Source organism: Talaromyces rugulosus, chromosome III, assembly GCF_013368755.1.
Source record: "Talaromyces rugulosus chromosome III, complete sequence".
Lineage (NCBI taxonomy): Eukaryota > Fungi > Ascomycota > Eurotiomycetes > Eurotiales > Trichocomaceae > Talaromyces > Talaromyces rugulosus.
Genome location: NC_049563.1, coordinates 4,384,325 through 4,410,875, shown reverse-complemented (window position 1 = coordinate 4,410,875; position 26,551 = coordinate 4,384,325). Strand labels below are relative to the sequence as shown.

General features: G+C 48.5%; 5 protein-coding genes across 5 annotated transcripts; 2 read left to right on the top strand and 3 right to left on the bottom strand.

Moving 5' to 3' along the window:
* Positions 1-5,295: 5,295 nt before the first annotated feature.
* TRUGW13939_06300 (uncharacterized protein) lies at positions 5,296-6,813 on the bottom strand (the record flags this gene model as incomplete). Its single annotated transcript, XM_035489453.1, has 1 exon — positions 5,296-6,813. The coding sequence occupies one exon, from the start codon at positions 6,811-6,813 to the stop codon at positions 5,296-5,298; it is 1,518 nt and encodes a 505-aa protein (XP_035345346.1).
* A 4,928-nt stretch (positions 6,814-11,741) lies between these two features.
* Positions 11,742-13,340, bottom strand: TRUGW13939_06299 (uncharacterized protein; the record flags this gene model as incomplete). Its single annotated transcript, XM_035489452.1, has 1 exon — positions 11,742-13,340. One exon carries the CDS (start codon positions 13,338-13,340, stop codon positions 11,742-11,744), a length of 1,599 nt encoding a protein of 532 aa, XP_035345345.1.
* A 1,041-nt stretch (positions 13,341-14,381) lies between these two features.
* On the top strand, positions 14,382-20,132 carry TRUGW13939_06298 (uncharacterized protein; the record flags this gene model as incomplete). Its single annotated transcript, XM_035489451.1, has 9 exons — positions 14,382-14,986; positions 15,633-16,181; positions 16,239-16,369; positions 16,428-17,162; positions 17,215-17,876; positions 17,929-17,984; positions 19,451-19,570; positions 19,627-20,005; positions 20,073-20,132. 9 exons carry the CDS (start codon positions 14,382-14,384, stop codon positions 20,130-20,132), a joined length of 3,297 nt encoding a protein of 1,098 aa, XP_035345344.1.
* Positions 20,133-20,770: 638 nt separating this feature from the next.
* On the bottom strand, positions 20,771-22,144 carry TRUGW13939_06297 (uncharacterized protein; the record flags this gene model as incomplete). The annotated part of the gene is made up of 3 exons (XM_035489450.1): positions 20,771-21,762; positions 21,820-21,946; positions 22,010-22,144. The coding sequence occupies 3 exons, from the start codon at positions 22,142-22,144 to the stop codon at positions 20,771-20,773; spliced, it is 1,254 nt and encodes a 417-aa protein (XP_035345343.1).
* Positions 22,145-22,666: 522 nt separating this feature from the next.
* On the top strand, positions 22,667-26,104 carry TRUGW13939_06296 (uncharacterized protein; the record flags this gene model as incomplete). The annotated part of the gene is made up of 10 exons (XM_035489449.1): positions 22,667-22,718; positions 22,772-22,938; positions 22,993-23,100; positions 23,146-23,217; positions 23,273-23,359; positions 23,407-23,673; positions 23,745-24,113; positions 24,551-24,689; positions 24,750-24,896; positions 24,984-26,104. The coding sequence occupies 10 exons, from the start codon at positions 22,667-22,669 to the stop codon at positions 26,102-26,104; spliced, it is 2,529 nt and encodes an 842-aa protein (XP_035345342.1).
* Between the last annotated feature and the right edge of the window lie 447 nt (positions 26,105-26,551).

Sequence of the window (26,551 nt, the reverse complement as noted above, 5' to 3'; positions counted from 1 at the left end):
ACTGAAAAACATGAGGGGAGGGAGTAGCGAATGGTACGAGCGCCGCGGGAGAACCAACATCAGCAGGACAGGTCGATTGGCCATGGGTGAAGGCCAAGTTACACCAAAATTTAGGTTACCGTTGTGCCGGGTCGACGGGACGAATAGGAATAATACGCTCGCATCCACAGAATGATGGTGATGGAGCTAGGGGTTGGCTAGCCCCGAGGCCGCACTGCCGCGCGACAAACACGACAGGATTTGCCAGCACATCGCTGCATGGCCGCAGGGAATAGAGAGAGGCCTGCAGGCTTTTTTTTTGGGCGTGGTGTCGACTGACATGCCCATGGTAGCCTGTCCGGGGATGAACGGACAGATGATGCCATGCATAATGTGTTCATTCCTGGAGGGGCTTGGCTTTTCTTTTTCGATTCACCACTTTTCCTATCACGGTCCGAACAGTAGACGTATCCCTAACGTCTGCGCCGCCTCGCTTCCGGGGCCTGCGACATGCTGGAGATGGAGCTAAAGGCAAAACAGGCCAAGTTAGCGTAAGCCTGATCAACTCTCTTTGTTTGGCAGCGGAGACTAGACAAAATAGAAACAGCAGACGATGTGACTTACTGAAAAAGGCACATACTCAGTGGATCACTGGACTGTGCTCCATCCATCTATGCCCTTAGCCGATACCGATAGCCTCGGGCAATGGCCATCCAGGGAATCGTGATCCACGATCCACAACGTCAACACTAATCATGCCAAATGAGTCAGGCCGTCTGCACTATACTTTTTTTAAGTGGAACCTCTGCATCGCATAATTTTTCTGGCAGCGGCCAATGACCGGCCGTGTGGTGAGGCTCTGACGAAGCAAAGACCAGAAAACAAGTCTTTTTTTCCCACCATTTCCCGTTTTTTTCATTTCTTCTCACGCGCTTGTTGACTTTGTGGCCGTTCAAGTGTGGGGGGTTGATGGGTACGTAGCATCGGTTAGGAGATGCGGCGCAGACGTGAACATGGTCGTACAAAGACCACCGAAATGGCAGTAGCCGCGAAGATAATAATAATAGTCGTACTAGTAGTCCGTACATATGTAGCAATAATTGCAGTAACACAACATTTGAACGATGATAGACAAGGAGAAGCTGGGATGAGATGGACGGACGAACGAACGAACGACGGAGTCCGTCCCCCGTGACGGATGAGGAAGGCGCCTGCCCTCGCTCTTTCCGAGAAGACCCCGGACCTCGTGACTACCAACACTTGTCTCCTTCCACCCTCCAGGCTTCCTCTTGTACACATCCAGGACGAACAATCAAGATGCGTTCTGCCACCAACGCCGAACCCAGACCGGCAGAGACAGGGGTGTTCGCTTATCCCCGACAAAGCGCGCCACCATCGACTTGACTAACAAAAATCGGCTTTGCACGGCCGTCATAGGCCGCCAGCATGTGCTGGCGCAGATCGCTTCAGTATTCATTATTCTTTCTTGATTATTAACGATTGACAGTGTCAAAAGTGCGAAGTACATATCGACTGCCTAATTCGGAGCCCTCTTCAAAGAAACCAGTGTTGATCCCCCCACAGCCCTTGGCAAAGTCTATCATCGTCCAGGATTAAGCATTGAGATTGCCGCGCTGCAACGAGCCACTGATATCTCGGTCAAGGCGAATTTTCGGGCTTTGTGCCCAATGACTTGCTGCGGGTCTGGCGTTCGCCATGCCGCCACGCTCATCAGGCCCTCTCATTTGCCTTGTTTCTACCTTTTTCTCTCCCTAGTCCTGGCCTCGTTGGTCAACAATCAGCCGCTAGCCGCCAACTCGGAGAGTTTTCCCCTCCCTTTCGCCTGCATTTTCTTTGTTCACGCCGTTGCCACGCCGCATGACGAGACAATCAGGTGACTTTGGCTTGGTCGACGAGCGAATTGGATTCATTGTGCTCTACTAGACTACGAGATCTTCTGGAATGAATCGTGCCTGGGCAATGTTGGGTGGCGGCAAGGGAACACCGGCCATTTCGGACACAAATTCAAGAGCCGACCATCTGTGTCACCAGTCAATGTAGGCAGCAAAAGCAGCATTTGCCATTGACTCTGTGTCTACTCCAGAAATCGGTCTGTTTTCATTGTCTTGATGTGCATCATGCCGGTCCGTATACTTACCGACACATGTTTGTGTACTGCGTGTCAATCCTACTACCACGTCCTAGCAGTCGTGTGGACGGAATAATATACAGGATGTACTACCGGCACGTTTGCCGGATTGACCCATTGCCTAATTAGGCGCGGCCGAGGCCCTGTCACTAACATCGCGGTCTGTGCAAGCAATACGTGGGATGGATGTGATCATTGTGATGACCCTTGATCAAGTGGAGCACTAGAACCCGCTAGGCTACCTCGCAGAGCAAATTACTGCAACGGTCAATCACCCTCCGTCGTCTGGTTTTCTTTCATTGTTCCCGGGGATTTTCTCATTACGGACAAGTTTTGAAAGGACTACTTCCTAAATTTGGTTATAATTCGCGAGCACTCGGTACAACAACAAGCGAACAACAACAAAAAGTATCGTGAGCAAAGAAAGAAGGCACCTTAGCCAGTTCAGCCTTGGTTCTATTTTAACATGCAGGCCAATTAATTATTAATTTCGAGGCGCGCAATTTCATGCTTGCTTGCGGGGTCCTGGAGCGGCGTAGCATGCTTACGACGTAACCCAAAACATGTGGGTGTGGTCACTACAGCGCCGCATTTTCTTCTACAAATACGTACAGAGCACGACGACGATCATCAAGCTGCAGTCAAGAGGGAGGCCTGTGTCTGGCTAAAAACGAACGCTAGTGCCCTTGGCTGCGCGAATCTTCAGAACTATTACCATCACGGCATCAATCCGAAATCATCACACGCACTGTGCCCCTCTTGGAGCGATATTCTTTTTAGTGGCGCATGCTGCTAAAAGACATAGCCGCCGACGCGACAGTTGATTCGCAAAGGCACACACCCCCAACTAAATCAAATAATAGATTAATCGCTCAGTGTTTCGTCAGCGCCGCAATGAACGCCTAGCCCCGACGTGGAGAAAAGTCGTGGAACACGGTATTCGGGCTGTCATACCACCTCCAGATTGCGATACACCGGCAAGTGCTGGGATCGGACGTCGTTCCATGCCTGATCATGGTGGTAGAACATGAGTGCGACATGGATATGCCCAGTAGGTCCGTAGCAGACATGGGCACCCCCGAGCATTCACCCCAGCGATAAAACACGAGCATCGTGACATCGTCCGTCGGTGACAGCGCCGCATATCGAGAGGTCCAATCCAAAGTCGCGAGAACGTAGCAGCCTTGCGGGTTACCATCTGACTATGCAATAATGTAATGATCAGGTACCAATACTCATGCGGCCATCCGTGAGTTATCGAGTCGATGGATCTGCCAATTAAACACTAGTCACGGCGAATGACGATATGAGCGAGATGTTGGCTTTTCGAGAAAAGACAGCCACTTACCCAAGTAGGCAGTCGGGTCGACTTCACGAGGACGCGTCAAGGAACATGGCTGAACCTTCTTTCATACTCTGTCTTTCTCCTCGGCCGCGGTATTTTCGCTTTCATCGCGTCTCTACGACTGTTTCAGATGCCAGCGTCCCCTCTGAGCTCGCACCACGTGTGTCTACCAGTTGCCACTCCCACGGTGACATGCTAGCATGGGTTGGATACTAGATACGTCCTGTTAATTTACTCGGTGTCTTGCGTCCCTTGCTTTCAAGTTTTTCGGCACTGGAATTCCCCAATACCCAACTGATAGTCGGTCGAAAGTAAACAAAGAAACAAACAAATTCCATAACCTCGCCTAACTATTAACTAGTTAATTAACAAACTATAACTAACGCGTTCGACTTACACATCGGCCGGACATGCAAGCGACACTCCCAATGAAATGGACACTCGCTTATTGTACTGTTTGTTTGGGTGAACGTATCGTATGCTAGGTAACTTTGGCTTTCTCGGTCAAATAAGATCCTTTGTTACCGCTCGATGAGAGATGGCCATGCTACGATTATGTACGTGTCATGCAAATAATTCATGTGGGTAATCTAGGGCTGACAACTTTTATTCTCGGCATGAATTTCGACCGAGCGGTTTTTAATAGTTGCATACTTCAAACAAAGAGCGAAAGTTTACCCCGTTGAAAGCATGTCAATAATGGGCAGGAGAACGCCATTGTGCATTCATTCCCCTTTCAACCGCTCTGGAAAGACTACTGACGCCATTGAGATCGATCGACTTGCTTATGCAGTATGTACATAGACTTGGAATTTGAATGGGCACTCAAGGTGATGAGTCGTATCCGCATTCAGCTGTGGCCATCACGATCCGCTGGAAAGAATCAAGCCCGACTCAACCGCCAAATAATAATTTGAGTTATACTGGTTAATATTGTTATTCTCCCTTTGAGGAAATTCCTACAAACCTCTCAAAAATGAGACGATTGATGGGTTTAGAAAAACATTCCCCCCCTGGCGGATGATATATCCCATGGTACTCTCGTTGGTTGCCCGTCACACAAAGGAGCTGAACCTTTTTTTTGTTTTTTTGTTTTTTTTTCTTGTTTCTTTTTCTTTGACACTTAGTATCTGATAAGTAGAAATTTTTTAACTAGTTTCTAACGAAGATGGCGTTGTTATTACGACGTCGAATAAGCCGACAAAGAGAATGAATGTGTGATATGTCAACTTTGGAGAGATTAGTGTTCGGGGATAAGGTTAGGTTAATTTTGTAGCCTCGTATTGCAGTATGAAAATACACGTCAACTACATTTGCCTGTTGGCATAAGTGGTAGGTGTCAAGTTCAAGTACATTTAGTTGCTCGATAATACACATAGTAGTTCAAATGTTGATGTTGATATTGATATATTTAGTCTGTCGAGGATAGCACTGTTGACAAGAATAAATGAACAGTAAATAGAGAGGATAGAGACCTATTGCGTTTTATCTTAGCTACTAACTAAAAAAAACCATTGGCAATATCAATTAATTGAATTGGTCAGTCCTTATGTCCAACTCTTGAACATTTTATGTGCGTGTATAGAATATAGTATAAAAAGTCAGACTAGTACCGTGCCAGTCAATTGTCAACACGGTTGCTTCAATGTTTTTAATAGTTAATCAAGTAGTCATTATTATAAAATGTTTAAAATAACGTGAATAGTGATTAGTCGCTATCTATAGATTTAGTAAAAAGTTTTATGTACATATCAGTTTACATCAATTGATCTCATCTTTGCCCGTTGATATAGAGAACAAGGTATATGACTTAACCCCAAGACTAGGCAAACCCCTTGGTAACGGCCCAGCTCACATCGTCATTGAACGAATATTTAGCATCAAAGTCATAGGGACCGCCATTGCCTGCAATATAACCCACGCCATTGAAATGGCGCCAGTAGCGAGCAGGATAGCTCCAGGACCGGATGGAGTAGTGACCATCTCCGTTTATGCCAGTCTGTGGGCAAAACGTGGCATCCTCATGAAACTGTGTGGTGCCGTCACTCTTGTCAACCTGAAGTTTGTAGGAGGAATGGCGGATATAGCTGCCGGGGGTGTCGACTGATTCGAATGAGTAGCAGGCGCTGTTGCCCAGGCCAGTGTGAACAACCCAACTAGCCGACTTTTTAAGATCGTCACTGCTGGAGGATGAAACAGCCTCGGTTTTGACAGTAGAGCCGGAATGGGCGATATACCGGTTCGAGCAGCAGTCTGTTGTTGCGCGCAGGGAGATGGTCGAGCCTTTAGAAAACTCCGTAGGGAATTTTGCAGCAACGAGACCTGCGGTACCGTATTTAGCAGCAACAATATTTTCCTGGACTTTGTTCTCGGTATCATCAGACGGATATCCCTTCGTCATGACGCCCTCGTAGAAGGTTCCTTGAGCTCTGTTACTGTTGTCACCACCAATCCCGAGAACAATAGCACCCTCCTTTTGCATAGGATTATAGCCTGAGTTTGGGCGCTTGCCGCTGTACATTGTCGTGAGTGAGCCACTTGTAGCATCTCCACCACGGAGAGCCCATTGATTCGCCTTGCCCTTGAGAATTGCAGTCACGAAGCGGGAGTTGAGGCTGTGGTTGTCCTCGTTTTTGGCACGGCTGGCGCCAGAGAACAACCCATTCTCGAGATCAGCCTGAACCCAGGGCCCATCGCCAGAGCCCTTGTAGCCACCGTTGCCAAAGTAGAGGGCTTCCATACGACCATTGCCAGGATCAGAGTTATCCGTCTCAGCGTTTCCGTAATCGAAGCAGCACCTGCCGTTGTAATGAGTGCCGTCAAAGATTGCATACATGCCCTCGGCATCGTCGCCTGTAATAGAGCCGTTGATCTTGTTGTTGCGGTAGCCGGTGTAAGGGGAAATAAAAACACCATATGCCTTCGTGTCACCCACATAGACTGGTGCACCGATGGCGCTTGCTAGGAAATCATGACCACCGGTTTCCGGGCCGGTTGCAGCGGTTCCCTTCGGTGCCTGGTAGAGATGGTTGTTACTGCCAGACTGGTCGTAGATTTTGCTTATCAGACAGGTTGTGCTTTGGCAGAACGCATCTTGAATGGAAATGTTGGCCACGCCGTTGGGTAGAGCCGTGACGTAGCCGTAGGCACCGTCAGAACCACGGGTTAGTCTGTACAGGGCGCCGGTAAAGCCGTCGACCAGGGTGCGAACGGTGCTGTGTGCTGCAATGCAGGGCGTGCCACCAGCGGCATAAATGTCGCAGACTCCCTCAGCATTGACAGGTGTGCCTGCGAGAGCAAGGCCGAGCGCAAAGGCGCCGAGGCTTGATCGTGAAAACATGTTTTGGTAGATCAGACAAGCCTGTAGTGTTTGAACTTTTGAAGCAGAAGACTATTTCTAGACAGGGTGCATGTCTTTGTTATATAGTACTTCACACAGGAATACTTTGGCTTGCTGATCGTTACATTGCAGTTAAGCTTCTCCAAATAAAGGATGGTTCTCCCTAAATGTGGCCGAGACTACTATCAGCACAATTAAATGAGTGTTACTATATGATTAGCTGGCGGTATACGGGGTACCGGAATGTGAACGACCTTGTCAGACGCATTTGCATATTGGGGGCTGACTAGCAAGGGTCTAATGCTTAATTCAGCGGTATACAGGTATCCGTACTTTGTAGGATTATTAACTTATTTTATGCATCATTGGACGGAGCATATTATTAGATTATTAAGTATCAATTGGTGGTTATAGACAGTTAGGTTGATTGCTAAATAGGAAATACTACATGTACTACTCACAAAAGGGGCGTTGGATATCAGTCCGGTATATTCCCAGCGGCGCAAATAACCCTAAATGAACAAGTCATCGGAGATATGTAACTAATAATAACTCTGATGGTTTTTAAGCTAATCTCTATTATGGTTTCGGGTACGACTCCATAAGCTGGGTATGACCACTTTCGGGTCCAAAGAGGTTAGTTGCTAACGCCACGGCCCTAATTATAAGTTACAAGTTTGACTAGTGATGACCACCCCCAGAGCCGCCTCTCCTAAAAGAGATGCATTCTGCGCTCAAGTGCTGTATATTTAATAATATTAAAAAAGGGTTACGATTCCAACATGATCTATAACGCAATAGTGGCCGTAACAAGGAAGCCAACCCGGATCTACAAACTGGGGCCGATATCGAATGGAATTGATCCACATGCAACACGTATTTTAAGTTGAATACAAAACATTGCCAGATTAGCAGCTGAGGCAATTTGTTCGATACGTACCACACTGTAAATTTGATTCAGGGTTGTTGCTTAGTCTTCGAGATGTTGGACTAATTTTATACTATTCATAGGGTTTAAATATTGAGATGACGCATTCTGATTGGCCCGATGGCTATACTTTTTCATAATTTCATACGCTCTTCAATGTTGGGATATGCCAAGTTGCTAGTGTATCTCTTATTATCTCTAGTAATAGAGTCAAAGCTTTCCCATGGTCTAGAATGGCTATTTATAACAGTCAGCCAAATAACTAGTCAGACCTGCAATGGCAACTACCTGATTAATCCGTCGATGTAATTGAAACCTTTACGCGACAAGCTTACGGTAAGCTATAAGGAAGTAGTATCGAGTCCGAATCACCAAGAAGAAACATCTCAACGGAATTGCTTGGTAAGAGTATATTCATTGACAGGAAGACTGACTTTTTAACTACACCCAGATTTGGTCTACCTAGCCACTCTAGACTTAACCATGGTGCCTCACTCACGATTTCTCAGGGCTGCGAAGTGAATCTCCTGGCACTTGTGCCTCGGGTGAATTGAATTTTAACCATGGCACTCCCGTCCAAGTGAGCGATATCGTAGTGATTGAAATCTCAGCCGATGTACCGGCACCCGCCCTCCCCCTTGTTAACACCACCTGCGAGTCCACTATTCGCTTCTTCCACAACAGAATTGTCGAATTGAAATATTTAAAAATTAAAAAAAATTAAAAATAAATCTCCCTAACCCCGGTCTCCTGCGTGACAAGCAGACATCATGCCACTAGACCAACAAGGATTGATGGACATTTTGCCGAGAAAAAGCCATGAAAAATTAGACCCCGATTTTAACCGTTCTTCCGCCCATCATCCGGGGCCCCTCGACGGAATCAACATTGAACCAGGTGGTGCCAGCCACCAAGAAAGGGTCTTGCGTGATAACATTCAAGTTTTCGGCACTGGAAAACTCTGACAAGTTGAGTCCGTCAATATAAATGCTGCCTTGTTGTAGTTAGATCATATCAACATTTGAAGAAGGGCTGGGATGAATGTTGTCTTTTATTACTAAAAGTTTAACAAATGAGTATAAGGATACGGATGTGAAGACAATTGGATCGTACTCCACTTCCGGGTTGGCCGGGAATGCCAATTTATCTCCGGATTAGATGGCACGATACTGATACACTTTTCAGAGCCGGGGGTACATATGTAGGGTTTCCTTGTTGAGATATATAAACAAACAACAGACATTGAAATCTTGAATACTTTTTTTTTTTTAAAGAAAGAGATTTTCCCGGGGGATATAAAGCTCACGAATAGCTTGTAGTGATGCCCAAAATCTCAATTTCCCTAATAGATTGCCATTGTGTGGGTAAAGATGGCTTTGGATCAGCTGCGTTTCCCCCTAGCTTGGTTGTATCCGCATAAACACGGTCCCAATTGAAGTCTCCATGTCTGTATAATCCTTGATAAGTTACATTAAATCACTATTAAAGGTCATGGTCATTATTAGTGTGACACTAATATCTCCGGGGTCAATTTTGACCCGGATAAGAACCACCGGATATGTTAGTTCCACGCGTTCCTTCATATCGACTAGTTGACAGGTTGTTTACTAGATATATGGATTTCTATTGTTAACATGCTACTATTATACTATTTTAACATCAAGCACTGGAAGGTCTGTGGGCATGATAATAAATGTGATTGTATTATTTGACATGATGAAAGCGGACGTATATTCGTTACCGCTAACTATTTGACTGCCAATGTAGTGATGTTGCCAACTATTTTACCTTCTTAACACAAATATCCGCGCTTCCAAAGAGCAATAGCCAAGATAATAGCTGCAGAAATATTCAAACCACGCCAATTAGAAATGTGAAACGACCTGTATCGATATATACACATGAGGCTCCTCCAGTCCAAATTGTCATTGATATAGTTCACCCAGTTATTATCATACTGGGCAAACGTAATGTATATTTCTTTACCGTTCTGCGACACCAGTACTCGCCTAAATTTATCAGATGGGTGGTAGGTATGGGAGAAGTCGGCGACGTCGCGTCGGCGGGAGGTGCAGGAGGAAAGAGGAAGAAGGAAGAAGAATGGTGCAGCAAGATATTTATACTCTAGTAATAGTATACGCCGCTTAGTCGCGCTGCAGACGTCGTCTGCCTCCGCCCCTGGGTGGCCGACCACGCTTCCTCTGCTGTGGTGCCGTAGCTGACTTCTCGAAGTTCTCGATGAGGTCCTTTGCCTCGGAGAGGTCGTCGATGTGGTACCACGCGTGGTATTCTAGGCCATACCCTAGCCATCTCACGAGATAGTAGGTATCTTTATTGTTCTCGTTTTTTTGCGATCAGCTTCTCAATCTCGTAGATCGCGAAGTCATGACATTTTTGGATAGCTGTTGGGTGATCACGGGGTAGACGGTCGAACGGATACTCGTGTGCTTGTTTGAGCTGTGCTACCGAGACGACTGTATGGACTAGCTCTTTGGAATGTCCAGGGTGACTTACTGACTCTCGGGCCCGGGATGCTTTTTGATCCATGCTACCATCTGCGCCGCCTCCTGCATATCTACTTGGTGTGAACAATTCTTTCGACCACCTTTCTTGCACTCCACTAGCACCTTGATATCATATGTGCTGATGTCTTGAAGCTGACCGTCGGCAGTCTTTGGAGATATCGGATATTCCACCTACCAAGGTTATAAAAGTACTGTTAACGATTCTCGTTCCGAGTCCCCTTCAGACGTTTCTTTCCTTGCCGGAACGATTCGAATTCCTCGTATTTTTTTCAGCTAGAGTTGTTGACGTATTTGCTCAGTTCGTTATACAGGTATCAGATCCTAGAGAATTCCCACTACTGTCTTGTAGCGGCAGGCTAACTTCCCATTGCTGCTTTCTCAGTAGATAAAAGATGTCCCACTTGTCATCCTTACTCTCGTTGATATTTTTAGGCAGTAGTCGTCTGACAAGTCGAGCATTCTCATGCCGTCTGCAACCTTCTTCTGAAGACCAAAATTTTCCGGATAAAATCGCTTTCCTGATGGCATCATAACTGTCCGTAACTCTTCTTTTCACGAGATCAGACGCCAGGGTGCTGGAGCTTCATTACAAGAAGCCACTTTTGGTGGCATTTAGGCAGTCAGGTTGCTGGCACTCTAATACGAGAAGTCATTTTCAGTGGCTCATAATCTCGCTTGTATTTTAATATGTTTCCCTCGTTTAATAAAAGCATGTGTTGATTTCCCAATTCCAATTCTTTGTAATAACTCTGCAACCAACCTTTAGTACTGTAGAAGTGGCCTTTTGGAGGCCTCCCAACTATCTTTAAAGTCTCTTCTATTAGCTTGCGTTGAAGTCTTTCAGATCTTGAATCATCAGAAAGAACACTGCCACTACCTGACAAGAAGAGCTTGACGCATGGCTCAAGGAGCTGTATGTAGCACGACCACATAACATTGTGAGGAATTCTCAGGAGTCACACACAAACATTTAAATGTGAGCTGGTCTCCAGATGTCTTGTTGTGGTGGTAGGGGTTTTTTCGGGGTTTCAGATTTGTATTGCTTCGCAATAATAAATGATATAAATTTCTTCTCTGGATATTAACAAGACATGTGTAAAGTAGTACATGCAATACAAGTATATATTCTTGTATAAAGAAGGACATATGTAATGCCAGAGGCACCAATCAATTCATGTAGTTGACTCTAGAAAAACGCTAGTCCTGTTTGGAAATAGCCTAGGCTGGCATTCCTTAACACCACATGCATTGATTCAGCATCAAGTTCATGTATACTTGTATTAATCGAGATCAATTGATATTGATGGGTAGTCATAAAGATAACAGCCCTTAAATGCAATGTTAATACAGAGTAGTGTCCCATGTAATTGATATATGCCAATGCAATGTATGTAGTAAATCGTATAATCGTCAGCGTAACTATCTATATCCAATATATTTAAAAAGTGGAAATTTTTATCTGCGTCATGGCAGTTTTATGAAATCCAGTCAAGTGAGTCTGGATCGCGAGGCGTCCAGATCGGCTCCCATCCATTTTCGCCCTCTTGCCGATTGTCAATCAGCACAAACAGGTCGCGTTTCGCGCAGAACCCACCAGCCGAAGCAACCCGCAATTCGTCCTTCCAGTAGCCTCCCTCGTCATAACTCGCGTCGGGCTGCCATACTCGCTGCTCGACCGTCTCGCCAGCAATGTCGGTTCGTCGCGAGTTGTGGTATGGGTGGTTGGACATGGCGTTGGCGATCCAGTTGGGCCAGGCGAAGAGTCGCTCGAAGCGGCGCACGAAGCCGAGCCGGGTGAAGGCCCGGTATTCGTAGGTTACCCGGATGTATGGGTTTAGGTAGATGCCCGTGTCAACGACCTCGTCGATGTCGGTGTATGGATCCTGCAGGTCGGCGTGGATCAGGCAGCTTTCCGATGCTTCCCAGAAGGTGTCGGAAATGGCGCGGAAGCGAACGGGTTCTGTGGATGTCGTATTGGCAGTTTGTTGCTGTTGCTTCCGCCGGTCTGTGGGTGTTTTATGAATAAGGGACGACTTGCTGTCCTCCTCCTCCTCCTCCTCCTCTTCGGCAACCTGAAAGTACTTTGCGTCAAAAGCCACAATGCCTCCCCAGCAGCTGCGCACGCGCACAGCGTCCTTTTGGTTCAGCACGTCCTTGCGACTGGCAGCCTCGCCCGCCGAGACGAACCAGGGGTAAAACGGCACGCCAATGCGGTATCCCTGTGCATCACGCACCGCAAACGTGTCGTAAAACCTTGTTACTTTGCCAAAGTCCACGGCGCAGGCGGCGCGATAGTTGGACACGCCGTCATCACCCATATTGGTCGAGAACAGCAGCTGCACGATATCAACAGGATCGAAGTAGACGTCGTTCATAAACAAAATCCTGTCGTACCGTATCCCCTTTTTGTTTTGTTCCGCCAGTGGAGCAAGAGCCTGGTTTCGAAGGTCGGCCAGATAGGGCACGCGTCGAAACCGCACGGAGCCGTCGGGCAGAGTCACAGTTTCGGCCTGAGAAAAGTCATAGTGCGGCTCAAACACAATGGACTTGTTGCAGTGGACCTGGGCGTCTAGTTCGGCGAGGGCTCGATCGGCTTCTTCGCCGGCGTCGTTCTCGTAGATGCTCAGAAAGGTGTTGTCATGGCCGAGCAGGTCGACCAGCTCCAGCAGGCTGTGACCCCATCTGCCGCGGGCCAGGTCGCCGCTTCTGTCGTAGAGATTGGTGGCAATAAAGACCTTTTCATTGCGAGGATTTCCGCGGCCAGGCTCCTGCGAGCGTTTGATAGAGCCTTCTAGGTACTGGTAGTGAGCCGGGCGGTGTGTGTAGGAAGGGAAGAAAACGAAGGTGACGGCGACGACGGCGACGACGGCGACTATGAGTAAGAGCACCAAGTGTATGATGCGGCGTAACAAGCGAGCAGAAACATACTTGGTCCACCGCGAGCGCCGGGGGAAAAGAAAGTGAGGTCTGTACAGAGCAGCAGCGCGGTCGTCAATGTCGAAGATTTCGCTGTCGCGAATCAAAGACTCGGTAGAGGCACGGTCGTTGTAGTGGAACGACGACATGGCTGGCATGCATGTCTTGGAGATAGAAATAGTTACAATAATAGTAGTAGTAGTAGTAGTAGTAGTAGTAATAATAATGAGGCAGCTTCCAACAGTTATAATATTTATACGTATTACGGACAGACAGACTCCTGATCAGCGATCAGCATCCCAAGTTACTACTGACAACTATTGTTTTTGCAGTTGCCTATCAGGAGCAAGCAGGCAGCAGCATTCGGAGTTGGACGAACTCCTTTGGCTAGAGCAGTTTGTATTACTATACGCATACTACTTGGATGCCACAAATAGCGCCTGAACGGGGCTAAAAACAAGGCTAAAAGGGGCTACGGGGCCTAGTGCCAGGCTAGGTGCCGATCCCAGCCGCAGCCAATCACGGCCCGCCATATGGAGCACGCTGCCTTGTGAACCCGAATGCGGACTAGTGGCTTGGTGTTCGTTAAGCTCTGCCACGTGATCCTGACTGTCCAGATGCGGACTAGCCGCAGTTGGGGGTGTTCTTCAGCCTCACGTTGTTCCTATTATTATTATTTGTCGTCTCCTTTTCTCCAATTAAGCTGGCCGGCCCCCATCGGGGTTGAGGCTGAGCTGTCTGTCTGTCTGTCCGTGTGTGTCCGTGTCCATGTATGCGTCATTACTATTTTCTGCATCTAGTACGTATGCGTCAGTCGGAATGCCCCGGAATATCTTCACGCGCCCACATGTCAGCAACCACCAAACTCCAACTCCGTCGTCCTACACATGGCCTGATTGCACACACACACACACACACACACGCGCGCGCGACATGTGCGATTGTCTCTTGCTCGGCTCCAAGATACCCCGCACCTTCTATCTGGAAAGCAATGAATGTGAAGACAAAGCGCGTACGCATGTGAGGTCGGACAGAAGGCCGTGGGGGGAATAAATAATACAGGTGTCCTTAGCCCGGCTTCTAGATTAAGCACAGAATTCTTGTCATTGAACAATTATACCCGGATTAGCGAGTAAGCTACCAACACGTACTTTAAATCCAGTCTATTCATCTTAATTATTACGGAATTGAATATACAAATGGGCTTTACCTTTGCGCACTCGGCGCAGCCAGTGCCCTCGGCCAACGACCTGCCTGTCAGCTTCTCCATCACCGCGGGCTCGTCGACCGACGTGTGGGAGAAACCGCCAGCGACCAAGAGCTTCAACGCGCCCATTCTATACAAGGCCATCCCACTACGCTCTTTCAAGCGCGCGCGCGTGTCCATCATCGCCCCGTGGACCCAGCTGTACGACCAGGGCGGCTTGATCCTGGTCATCAACCCCGACACAGCCGAAACCAACAACAACACCCAACGAAAATGGATCAAGACCGGCATCGAGCTCACCGCAGGCAAACCGCATCTCAGCGTCGTCGCCAAGGACCGTTGGGCCGACTGGAGCCTGGCGCCCGTGCCGTCTGGGGGCAATGCTGCCACCATCGAGATGGCGCGCGAGGACGATGGTTCGCTGTGGGTGTATCTGGTCGAGGGCTGTCTGCGAGTGCCGCTGCGAGAGGTCACTTGGGCCTTTGAGGACAACGACACAGCCCAGTGCTGGATCGGCGCGTTTGCGGCGAAGCCGTCGATCCAGGGAGAGGATCTGACGGTTGATTTCCGGCATTTGGTTATTGTGGAGGAGAGCTAGTATGTAGTACTCGGCAAGGATGTAGAAACAGATGTCTCGTCAATCCTTTTGTCAATTCGAGGAAATTCTCGGCGGAGTTCTGATCCTTTTACTTTTTTTTTACATTTATAAATTATTTTTATGAATTTGTCGTGATCTTATTAACGATATTTTCTCCTCTTCTTCTTTTCCTTCTTTCTTTTATTGTACTCCGGTCCTGTGGGTCATTATCCACCATAGCATAATCACAATATTTGCCAAGATGTGAAGAGGCTATAGTTTGTGTCAATTATATATTTCGTCTGCTTATTATTATTTGTTATTTTACAATGCTATTTTTGCGATTAATCAATGACTATGTACTCGGTATATTCTGCACCATGACTCATCCGCACCCCGCCCACCGGTCTACCATAGACCTCTCGACAGAAAACTGGTCTACTATTATTATTCAACAATTAATGTTTAACAGCAATGTGTCAGACAAGTTGACAACTCACTGTTTGTTACTCCACATCGAGTCGGGTGCGACCGCATCAAGTGACATCGAGTGACATCGTTCGGCATCTTATCTGATCCAGATCCCGATCCTGGATCAGATAAGCCCGTCGCCTCCCGCATCATTCTCTCTCTCCCCCAACTGCAGCGCTGACCGCTGACTACTAGTTACTTAGTAGTACTAGTAGTGAGTGATTATCCAACTTTGCTCCTCTTAGCAGCTGCAGCCGGTCAAGGCGCGTTAGCCGCCATTCCGCTTGCAGGGCCCAGGCGCCAGCTGCCTCCTGACCTGCAGCCTGCTGCAGCCCACACCTCGTTTACGCCCAAGCACTCGCACAGAACACCTACATCTTCGATCCTCTGTCGTCTCTATTGCCTGACTCTTCAGCCGCCGTCATTTCGACAAGTCAATGCATCTGCCACGACCGCTTCCCTCCTCCGCTGGCTCGCCAAGATCGTCGCCTCTCTCGCCGGCATGACCTTGTTGGACGCTTCGACCGACCCTGCGACCGACGCCTCGACGAACTCTCGATCGTATGGCACCATGCCGGACGACCTCCACATTGTCGACCGAGAAAGCGACCGCTTGTTATACCCTCACTCGGTCTACGAGCCGGATGAGGACGACTCCGAGACCGACGTCCAGGATGGCGTCCACAAGATCGAGGCCATCAACTTGACATGGACTAGCCGGTCCCTGATGATTGCCTATATGGGGTGAGATACTGAATGTTTCTGGCGATTGTTATGGCTTGTGCTGATAGTGTGGTGTAGCATCTTCCTCATGGCCTTTTGTACCTCGCTCGAGGGCCAGACCGTGTCCTCGCTCGCCGTCTATGCGACCAGTGCATTTAGCAAGCACTCTTTGATATCGACCGTCCTGGTGGTTCAGAATGTTGTTAATGGTGAGATTGAAATAAATAAAAAAAAAGAGTCGGGATTTATTGCTGACTACCCCGACAGCCGTGATCAAACCCCCCATGGCCAAGGTCGCCGATGTCTTTGGCCGCTTCGAGGCTTTCTGCATTAGCATTTTGATCTACGTGCTCGGCTATATCCAGATGGCGGCCTCTACCAATGTCCAGACGTATGCTTCGGCTCAGATTTTTTATTCTGCCGGATCGACCGGCCTCCAGATTCTCCAGCAGGTTTTCATCGCCGATAGTAGCGATCTCTTGAACCGGGCCCTGTTTGCCCTTTTGCCCGAACTACCCTTTTTGGTTACCGTCTGGATCGGACCGACGATTGCGAATGCCGTGCTTGAGAACTCCTCGTGGCGATGGGGCTATGGCATGTGGGCTATTATCCTCCCAGCAACTTTTCTCCCGCTCGCCTTGTCACTGCTATTCAACCAGCGCAAGGCAAAGAGACTGCGGTTGATCCGCAGCAGGGCTCCTAAGCGACGCAGGTTCTTGGATGCTTTGCATTCCACCCTAGTTGAGCTGGATATGTTTGGGCTGATTCTTTTATCGGCGGCCGTATCCTTGCTGCTAATACCTCTAACGCTGGCTGCCAACTCGGCGGACGGATGGCACAACGATGGCATCGTGGCCATGATGTCGATTGGCTGCGTTTGTCTGGTTTTGTTTCCGGCGTGGGAGTCTTCGCGCCGCCTTGCGCCCAAGCCCTTGCTTTCCCTGCATCTGCTCACCGAACGCACCGCACTGGCTGGCTGTGCGCTGGCGTTTTTCTATTTCAGTAAGTTTTAAGTTTTATCCCGAGAAGGAAAAAAAAGGCTGATTTGGTGTAGTGGCGTTTTATTTCTCCGTGCAACCGTACTTTTATTCCTACTTGCAGGTTGTCCAGGACTACGAAGTGGCTACTGCAGGGCGCGTTACACAGACGTTTTCTTTCACGTCGACCATTGCCGCGTTTGGGGTGTCCCTTTTTATTAAATATACCGGTCGATACCGGATCTACGTTGTTATCGGGGCGGTCATCTACATCAGCGGGCTTATCGCGATGCTGCTGTACCGACAAGAAGGCAGCTCGACAGTGCAGATCTTGGGCACACAGGTTTTGGTCGGAGTTGGAGGAGGCCTGATCAATGTGCCCGTGCAGCTGGGCGTGCAGGCATCGGCGCACCACCAAGAAGTCGCCGGCGCAACCGCCATGTTCCTGACTGCGCTCGAGATGGGCGGCGCTGTCGGCGCAGCCGTTTCGGGGGCTGTATGGACTCATCAGATCCCCAAGCGTCTCGCTCAGTACTTGCCGGCAGAGTCACAGGCTGACGCCAGCGAGATTTTTGGAAAGCTGACCAAGGCGCGGTCGTACCCGATGGGGTCGGCCACGCGCACCGCTATCAATCGTGCGTACCAGGAGACCATGAACAATCTTGTGTGTCTGGCTATTCTGGTGGCGCTGCCGGTTATTCCGCTGAGTCTGGCGATGACGGACTATCGTCTGGACCAGGTGAGCATCATCTCTGAGAGAGGGACTTTACTGAGTATACTGACGAGGATAGATGGGCGCGACCCGAAAGCGAAGACAGTCTGAGCAGCGCGACACGTCTCCGGGAGAGTCTTTGCATGAGCATGAGCATGAGCATGAGGAATAGATTGGATGGATAAATCCTGGATAGATTTTTTCGAGGGGGGCTTTTCGGATTACGACTGACGAACACATTCATTATATCCTGCATGCATTATGCTAGCTGTTGAACGGCAGCATACAAATTGGTTATTGTTTATTTTTGGTATTCGAGGTGTACATGAGGTAGGTGTATAGCACATACGAGTAGAGTCGTGGTACCACGTACATGAACTATACATGAATTATTTGATTTAAATGTAGATGTATTTATTATATTATTATATTTTAAACATGTAGCTTGTAACGAACTTGTCAAAAGTCTCGGCCCGGCCCCCCCACTCCAGGTCTTTTCCGAAGGTCCACTCGTCTCTTTTTCTTCTTCTTGTATTTTGCCTGATGTGACTGACTGAGTGAGTAATATTTTTTTTTTTTTTTTTTTGGAGCAGTCAATGTACATGTATTTTATTATCTTTTTATTGGGGCGATGCATATCTGACCGCTGGCCCTCCGGTACTCACTCAACTCGGCTCCAAAGGCAGTCCAAGTCTTCTCAAGTCTTTGTCTATTTCCAGTAATGCAGAGAATATCTTGGAACGGTTCTAGGAAAAATACCCAAGCTGTTTCCAGCAGTCAAAGCTGGTTGCTGTTGCGATGACTTAACTACTGGGGGTAGTCGATAAGCTAACAAGACAGTGCAGCTGACCTGCAGCTCACCCCCCAGCTCTTTCTTTTCCTTGCACAGTAATTAGCAGCACAATAAAGAATGAGGAGGAGAAGAAGAATAATGAAAATAAAAAAAAATAATTTCTATTATTCCTAAAGAAAAAAACGAATCAAACAAGCCTAGTCTTGCCTCGGCGACTAGGCCGCATTCACACGCTTGTCAAGGTCGGGAAACCCCACAAACAGCTCTGATACTAGGTCACTCCCCTATCTGACTGACTGACTGACTTCGAAACGACAACCCGTCTCCTCTTCCCCCTCTCTCTGTCTCTCTCTCTATTTCATCCGCATCCACCCTAATTCTTTTTTTGACAACCAAAGAGGGACCCCATTTATTTTATTTTTTTGCCTGTTGCAAGAATTTAATTCTTGTTCGCTTTTTTCTCTGTCCTGTCGGAGGACTGTTTGAGGGAATTTATTTTACTTTCGGACTTCCCCTCTCCTCACTCTCTCTCTCTCTCTTCGACTCGACTCGTCGCGCTCCGCTGTTTCCGCAAAGGCAAAAAGGAGAAGAAGAAAGAAAGAAAGAAAGAAAGAAAGAAAGAAAAAAGCAACAGCAGACTTGCAAAGGAAAATATACGCCAAAAAATATACACAAAAATATAAAGGGGGAAAATATGGTTGTTGCCACGATCAAGTGCGTTTCTTCTCCCTGTGCCTCGTGCCTCTTCTCTTATGCGCGAGAATGACTGCCCGCGCCATTCTTGACTATCAAGCTGACCAACCTCCAGATGCGTCGTTGTCGGGGACGGTGCGGTCGGCAAAACATGTCTGTTGATTTCGTATACGACGAATAAGTTTCCTTCGGAATACGTGCCGACTGTGTTTGACAACTATGCGGTGACTGTGATGTGAGCTTTCTTTTTAGATAAAAAAGACTGGACACAGGGAACTGATAAGCAAGCAGGATCGGCGACGAGCCGTACACGCTGGGCCTTTTTGATACCGCCGGACAAGAAGACTACGATCGCCTGCGCCCGCTCTCATACCCGCAGACCGACGTGTTTTTGGTTTGCTTCTCCGTCACATCGCCCGCGTCCTTTGAGAATGTGCGGGAAAAGTGGTTCCCAGAGGTTCACCACCACTGTCCCGGTGTACCCTGCTTGATTGTCGGCACCCAGACCGATTTGCGCGACGACCCGGCTGTGCGCGAGAAGCTGTCCAAGCAGAAGATGCAGCCGGTTCGTAAAGAGGATGGTGATCGCATGGCGAAGGACTTGGGCGCGGTGAAATATGTCGAGTGCTCGGCGCTGACGCAGTACAAGTTGAAGGATGTTTTTGACGAGGTATTATTTTTTTTTGCCTAGTGTTTCTGCGCTGAAAGGGTAGCAGCAGCTAACTTGTTCGCTATAGGCTATTGTCGCTGCGCTCGAACCTGCCCCCAAGAAAAGACCCAAGTGTGTTCTCCTGTAAAGGAATTATCAGACAGTCATCCGGTCAGTTTGCTGTATTTGCTTTCCTTCTTTCATAGCTGACTGACGTCTATAGATATCAACAGACAATAACTACAATTTTCTTCCGGATAATTCGGCATCTATCGAAAAACGTCACCCACCTATTCGAAATATCACCTATTGAACGACTCGATATGAGAATTATACCGTCCATATTCAACATTACCCTTCTTTACGACCCTCTTCGCCTTATAAACATTCCAGCCATTTATCGGATGATCCCTTTTATTTTTTCCTTTGGCGTTTTTTTTTTCTCTTTCTTTTTTCTTTCTCCGAGTTGCAGGCGTCTTTACTCCTTACCTTGACTTTACCTGTTGTATCTCCCTGAATATGCAAATTATATGCTGATCTCTGTCATCACTCAGCCCAAAACCCCGGCATCAGCTGTAGATGCAGATCAGATCAGACTTGACTTTTTTTTTCCTTGGTTGCCTGTTCTTGCGTCTGTCCGATCTCGATGAATCAGCTGAATACTACTACAGTACTACAGATTAACAGTGAATTGAATAAGAGGTTTTCATATACAATTATAATCATCATCATTACTGTCATACAACGAGCAAACTCCGCACAACATGCATGCTTGAAAAGAGCTACTTATAGTTCATCCTTCCCCACAGCCTCATCATCAAACACTTCCCCTTCTTTCTTGCCATACCAACCGCCCAAATCTTGATCAACCCCAGCCTTGACCATACTCGTAATAATCTCAAAAGCCACCTGCGCCGCCGCCAAGGCCGTCGTCTCGCCGACATTATCATAACTAGGACTCACCTCGACGATATCCGCACCAACAAGATTTAGTTTCTCAATACCTCGCAGAATGCGAATCATCTCTCGTGTCGTCCACCCGCCAGGCTCCGGGGTACCTGTTCCGGGGGCAGTGCCCGGATCGAGAACATCGATATCAACAGATAAATAAACCGGTTGGTCCGGGTCCAAACCGATACGATCAATAATCGAGTCTACTACACCAGCGGGACCGATATCGTCGATATCGTCGGCATGAATACGCAAAAACCCTTGTTCGGGACCAGGGTTTGTGTAATCGCCATCATCAACGCCAGTCAACCGAGTCCGGATGCCGGCGTGCGCAGAGGTGGTGTTGGAGATTAGTCCCTCAGTACTCGCAATATGGAAAAAACTGCCATGGTTGAACCGCGATTGCTCAGAGAGCCAGTACGATGCGTACCGCACGGGGTTCCAGGTGTCGAGGTGGGCGTCAAAGTGTAGCACCGTGATGGGTTTTTGGTATATCTGATACAGAGCGCGCAGAGCTGGTAGCGCGACGCTGTGGTCGCCGCCGAGCGTGACCAGTTTTGGTTTTCCAGATCCAATGCTTTTGGTTCTGCTGCTGCTGCTGCTGGCAGGCGCAATGGATTTGGCAGGGCGTGTGCCCAGCTCTAGAAAGGCTTCGTACATTTGCCGCTCGGCCAGCGCGTTGTCAAACGGCGTGACGGGGATATCGCCGCAGTCGCGCAGTGTTGCCCAGGACAGGTATGGGTTGATTGCTGCGCGCGCGTTGTAGCTGGTGCCGGGCAGTTGGCGGCCACTGGCAGCGCGAATCGCGCGAGGGCCGAAACGGGCGCCTTTGTGGAAGTATTAGCTAGAGATATAAAAAGGTGTGTAGGTAGTGAAAAACGTACCAGGCCTGTAGCTCACGGCCGTGTCAAACGGGGCGCCGATGATGGCAATGTCGTACAGCTCATCTGGCTCCAGCAGGCACTTGACTGCCTTCATGTGTGCAAATGTTGAGATGCCAGAGAAACCCCACTGTGGTCGGTATTAGTATGTATAGTACATAGTATATGTTGAGTGGAAAAGGTAAAAGCCGACCTCCTGCTCCCATTTCTTCAGCAGTTCCTCGCGTCTATCTTCAGGAACGGTTTCGTCATCGTCGTGGTGGTGTGAATGGCCCAGCACGCTGCTCAGAGAGAGCAAGGTGAGGAGGAATGCTTTTAATGGAAGCATTATTTCTGACCTAGAGATTTATCCTGGACAGACAAAAAAAAAAAGAGAGAGGGGGAAGAAGAGAAGAAAAAGAGAAGAGAAGAAGAGAGATTTATAGTCTCTGATATGCAATTGGCCCGCTGCATCGACTTTCCCAATCCGGAAGCCCCGCTTGCGACTCGGTGGTTTCTCAATCAATTCTTCAAATTTCTACTAGATAAATAATAATGATAACAAAAAAAAAAGAATAATAAATAATGTAGACAGGAAATAACTATTATTAATATGCACATGATCAATCCCACTCGTGCGGGGAGACCTGCCTCATATACCATACATACTACTCCGCCCGGCAGAATGAACGTTTGTCGCGCCGACTTTCCCTTCTCGACCATCGCTGCTTGACTCGTGTGATCCTGCGTATCCCTCCAGCCAATTGTCGCGCAGCTATTTTCTACTTTCTTATCTTGCATCTTGCTTGCATTTAAACATACATACAACCTCGCTATTCTCGAAAAAGGAAAGACCTGGAGAAATAATGCCATGCGGAGGGTGGTTGTTACTGGCTTGGGCGCGGTGACGCCTCTTGGTGTTGGTATATACAACCCTCCCAATATACAAGGGGATATGACTGATATACATGTCAAGGCACTCGTCGCATCTGGTCTCGTCTGCTCGACGGCCACTGCGGGATTGTCAATATCACGCATCGCCATCCCCGTTTCGCCGATATCCCGTCACAGATTGCGGCTGTTGTGCCGGCCGGTGCTCGCAAGGATGGCGGCTGGACGCCTTCGGACTGGTTGACTCGTGATGTAACTTTTTTTTTCTTTCTTCTTTGTATATGTCAAGTTGCTAAATATCATCAGGAAGAGCGCAAAATGGCACTATTTGCCCAATTCGCCATGGCGGCTACCCACGAAGCCCTCGACGATGCCGCCTGGAGGCCGACGTCGCCGGAGCAGTGCGCTGAAACTGTATGTTTTATTCACGCATTGTCAGGTTGAGTGCTAACGTAACAGGGCGTCTGTCTGGGCTCTGGTATCGGCAATTTCGAAGAAATCTACAACACCGTCGTGTCCTATGAACAAAGCGTGAGTTGTACTGTGCACCAGCCGAAAAACAAACATCTCGACTAACGCTTCTCAGGGATACAAAAAGATCTCGCCTTTGTTTGTCCCGAAGCTGCTGATCAATCTCGGCGCAGGGCATATCTCCATGAAATTCGGCTTTACAGTATGTTCCCTTTCTAATTTATTGCCGGTCAAAACTGACTTGATTAGGGCCCGAATCATGCTGCCACTACTGCATGCACCACCGGCGCCCACTCTATCGGAGACGCTGCCCGTTTTATTGCCTTTGGTGATGCAGATGTCATGGTTGCCGGGGGTGCTGAATCGTGTATTCATCCATTGGCTCTTGGAGGCTTTGCGCGCGCGCGAAGCCTGGCTACGGGCTACAATGACAATCCAACAAAAGCCTCGCGTCCGTTTGATGCGGATCGCCAGGGCTTTGTTGTTGGCGAGGGGGCTGCCGTTTTAGTTCTCGAGGTACGTCTTATCCTTCTTTCCTTCTTTCCTTCTCTCTCTCTCTTTCTTTTCCACCTGTATTAACAGCACAGGAACTCGAGCACGCTAGAGCCCGCGGCGCCCGCATCTACGCTGAGCTCAAAGGCTACGGCACCTCCGGCGATGCATACCACATGACCGCGCCCAAAGAAAACGGCGAGGGCGCGCTGGCAGCCATGAGAAAGGCTCTCCGAAACGCCAATATTCCGCCTGCCGCGGTGGATTATATCAACGCGCACGCCACGTCGACGATTGTCGGCGATGCGGCGGAAAACGCAGCCATAAAGGCTTTACTTATCGACCAAAAAGGGAAACGAGATGCGAAAGAAATCAATGTGAGTGGGACCAAAGGTGCCATTGGGCATTTGTTGGGTGGTGCTGGTGCTATTGAGGCCATTTTTGCGGTTTTGGCGATACATGAGGTATTTCCCTCCTCTCTTTCTTTCTTTTCGAGAGAATGACTGACAATCCTAGAATATCATGCCCCCTACTATAAATCTAGACCACAAAACGGCCGAATTCGACTGCAACTACGCCGCCAACGCAGCGCAGGAGCGCACGATCGATGTCGCACTGACCAACAGCTTCGGCTTCGGCGGCACGAACAGCACGCTATGCTTTGCCCGGTATAAATAGTGTACTATCTGTATCATTTTTGTACAATACATACATACATATATATATATATATATATAGACATGTAAATAATATTCATCTCAAGTGTAAAAAAAATATGGGAATGTACTGCACTGCACGTGACCCGTTTCAGCCCGAGGGGCCGGATCCGCTTCCCCGGACGTATTCTGATCACGCATCAAACTTTCAACATTTTATTCATTCGCGTTAATTATAACTTGAGACAAGAAATTATCAACAAGCGGGCAGGATATATACATCGTCTACAATAAAACCTTGCCAACATACAGACAGCCTCCTGTTCAACCTTGAACCCGTCCCCAACGCGACCATGGCGACGACCAACGGAGCTGCAGGCCGAGGTTCGTTTTCGCTCTCTCATTTGCGATAGGAAAAGAAAAGAAAAATACTGACCAAAACAGCCTCGTCCGTGTCCTCAAACGCAAGCAACCTGGTCGACGCGTCGGGCTACAAGTTCTCTGACAAGGATACCAAGCCGGGCAAGATCAAGCTGAAGAAGCAGGCGTCGTCTGGCAAGGGCGGCGCCAAGACCGGCGGCAAGGCCGAAGGTACACACACCCCCCCATTTACTTTTATCGCATACTTTTGTTGAGTTGCTTTATGAATAAAAACTAATAAAATATTAAAAAATGCAGACCCCGGATCCCCAGGTGGCACCCCCGTTCTCCCCGAAATGGACGCAAAGACGCTGGCCGCCTTCCCGTCTGGAAAACCGCGCGAAGACGAGCTGGAAACCGTCATTTGCAAGCACTGCAAACGGCCGCAATTGAAACAGACAGCAGCGGAACATATCCGAGGGTGTCTAAGGGCAAAACAAGAGAAAGCGCGACGCAAAAAGGAGGCTCGCGACGCCAAGAACCAGCAGGCCAAGGTTGTTGACAAGGACGCCGATGACAACGACGACAAGGAGGAAGACGGCATTGTCGGCGGGCAAAAGAGCGCCAAAAAGAGCGCCGTCAAGGGCATGGCTGATGGCGAGGGACCGAAAAAGGGCAAGAAACGCAAGGCCGACGGCGACGATGAAAAAGAAACAAACAGCAAAGAGCCCAAGAAGAAGAAAAAGAAGGAAGAACCAAAACCAAAAGTGCCCAAGCCAAAGGGCCCCGTCGATGTCGAGAAGCAGTGTGGTGTCACTCTGCCAAATGGTGCCCAGTGCGCCAGGTCGCTTACGTGCAAGAGCCACTCGATGGGCGCAAAGCGTGCTGTCCCTGGACGCACGCTTCCATATGATATGCTGCTGCAAATGTATCAGAAGAAGAACCAGGCTCGCCAACAAAGTCAGTTCACTTTCATTTCTGTCTTTTGTTTTCTGTCTTTCGTGCATGCTAACAACCTCCAAGAAGCCGCAATTGATGCAAACGCCCCCCTGCAAGACGAATTCGAGACCAACGGTCCCGTCGACTCGGACGAAGAGCGCGACGCTGTCATGGCCGCTATATCACTCTCACGCCCGGCACCGCTCGTTACTCACACCCTCGTGCCAACCCGCAAGAAATACCACTACGTGCGCATGAAGGAGATGCTGTCCAATGTGCTCGGGAGCGCTCGCGGCGGCGGAATTTTCTCTACAAGCCAACCAAATGGCGACTCCATTGGGCTTTTTCAGACCGAAAGTCCTACGACCATGACAGCGCCAGCATTGCCCGAGGCGACGTCTGGCGACCACCTCAAGAAACCAACAACCACACAAACCACAACAACCAACCGCCCTTCCAATACCCCTGCCTCGAAGACGACGGTGGCGGCCGGCTCGTAGCCGACTTGCTTTTTTTATTTATTGCATTTCCTTGTAGTATATGGTTATTATGGCGTTACGGATCGGAATGCTTGGGACTGATAGTATGAAGAGATACCCGCTGTACACTGCTGGCGTTGACGCGTTGATTGGGTTTATTATTATCCACGTACATGAGACATTTGCACAGTCAGTCTGAAATAGAATCGCTTTTCTCTCACTAGTTGAAGTCATTGAAGTTCACTTTATAAATCCAATGACAATATGCCCAGAGGTGATTAAGCTTCATAAAGTTCACATGGGTCCGCCGCACGTGCCACATTCTGCCTCTGGCAGACCTGAATTCCACGACGCCGCCTCAGCTTTCTTTCTGTTTCGATGCTGTAACGTTCCGGCCACGAGTTCCTTTCATGATGATTCGTGAAAGCGAACATGTTATGAATTTTCAATCCTTTTATTAACCACTTC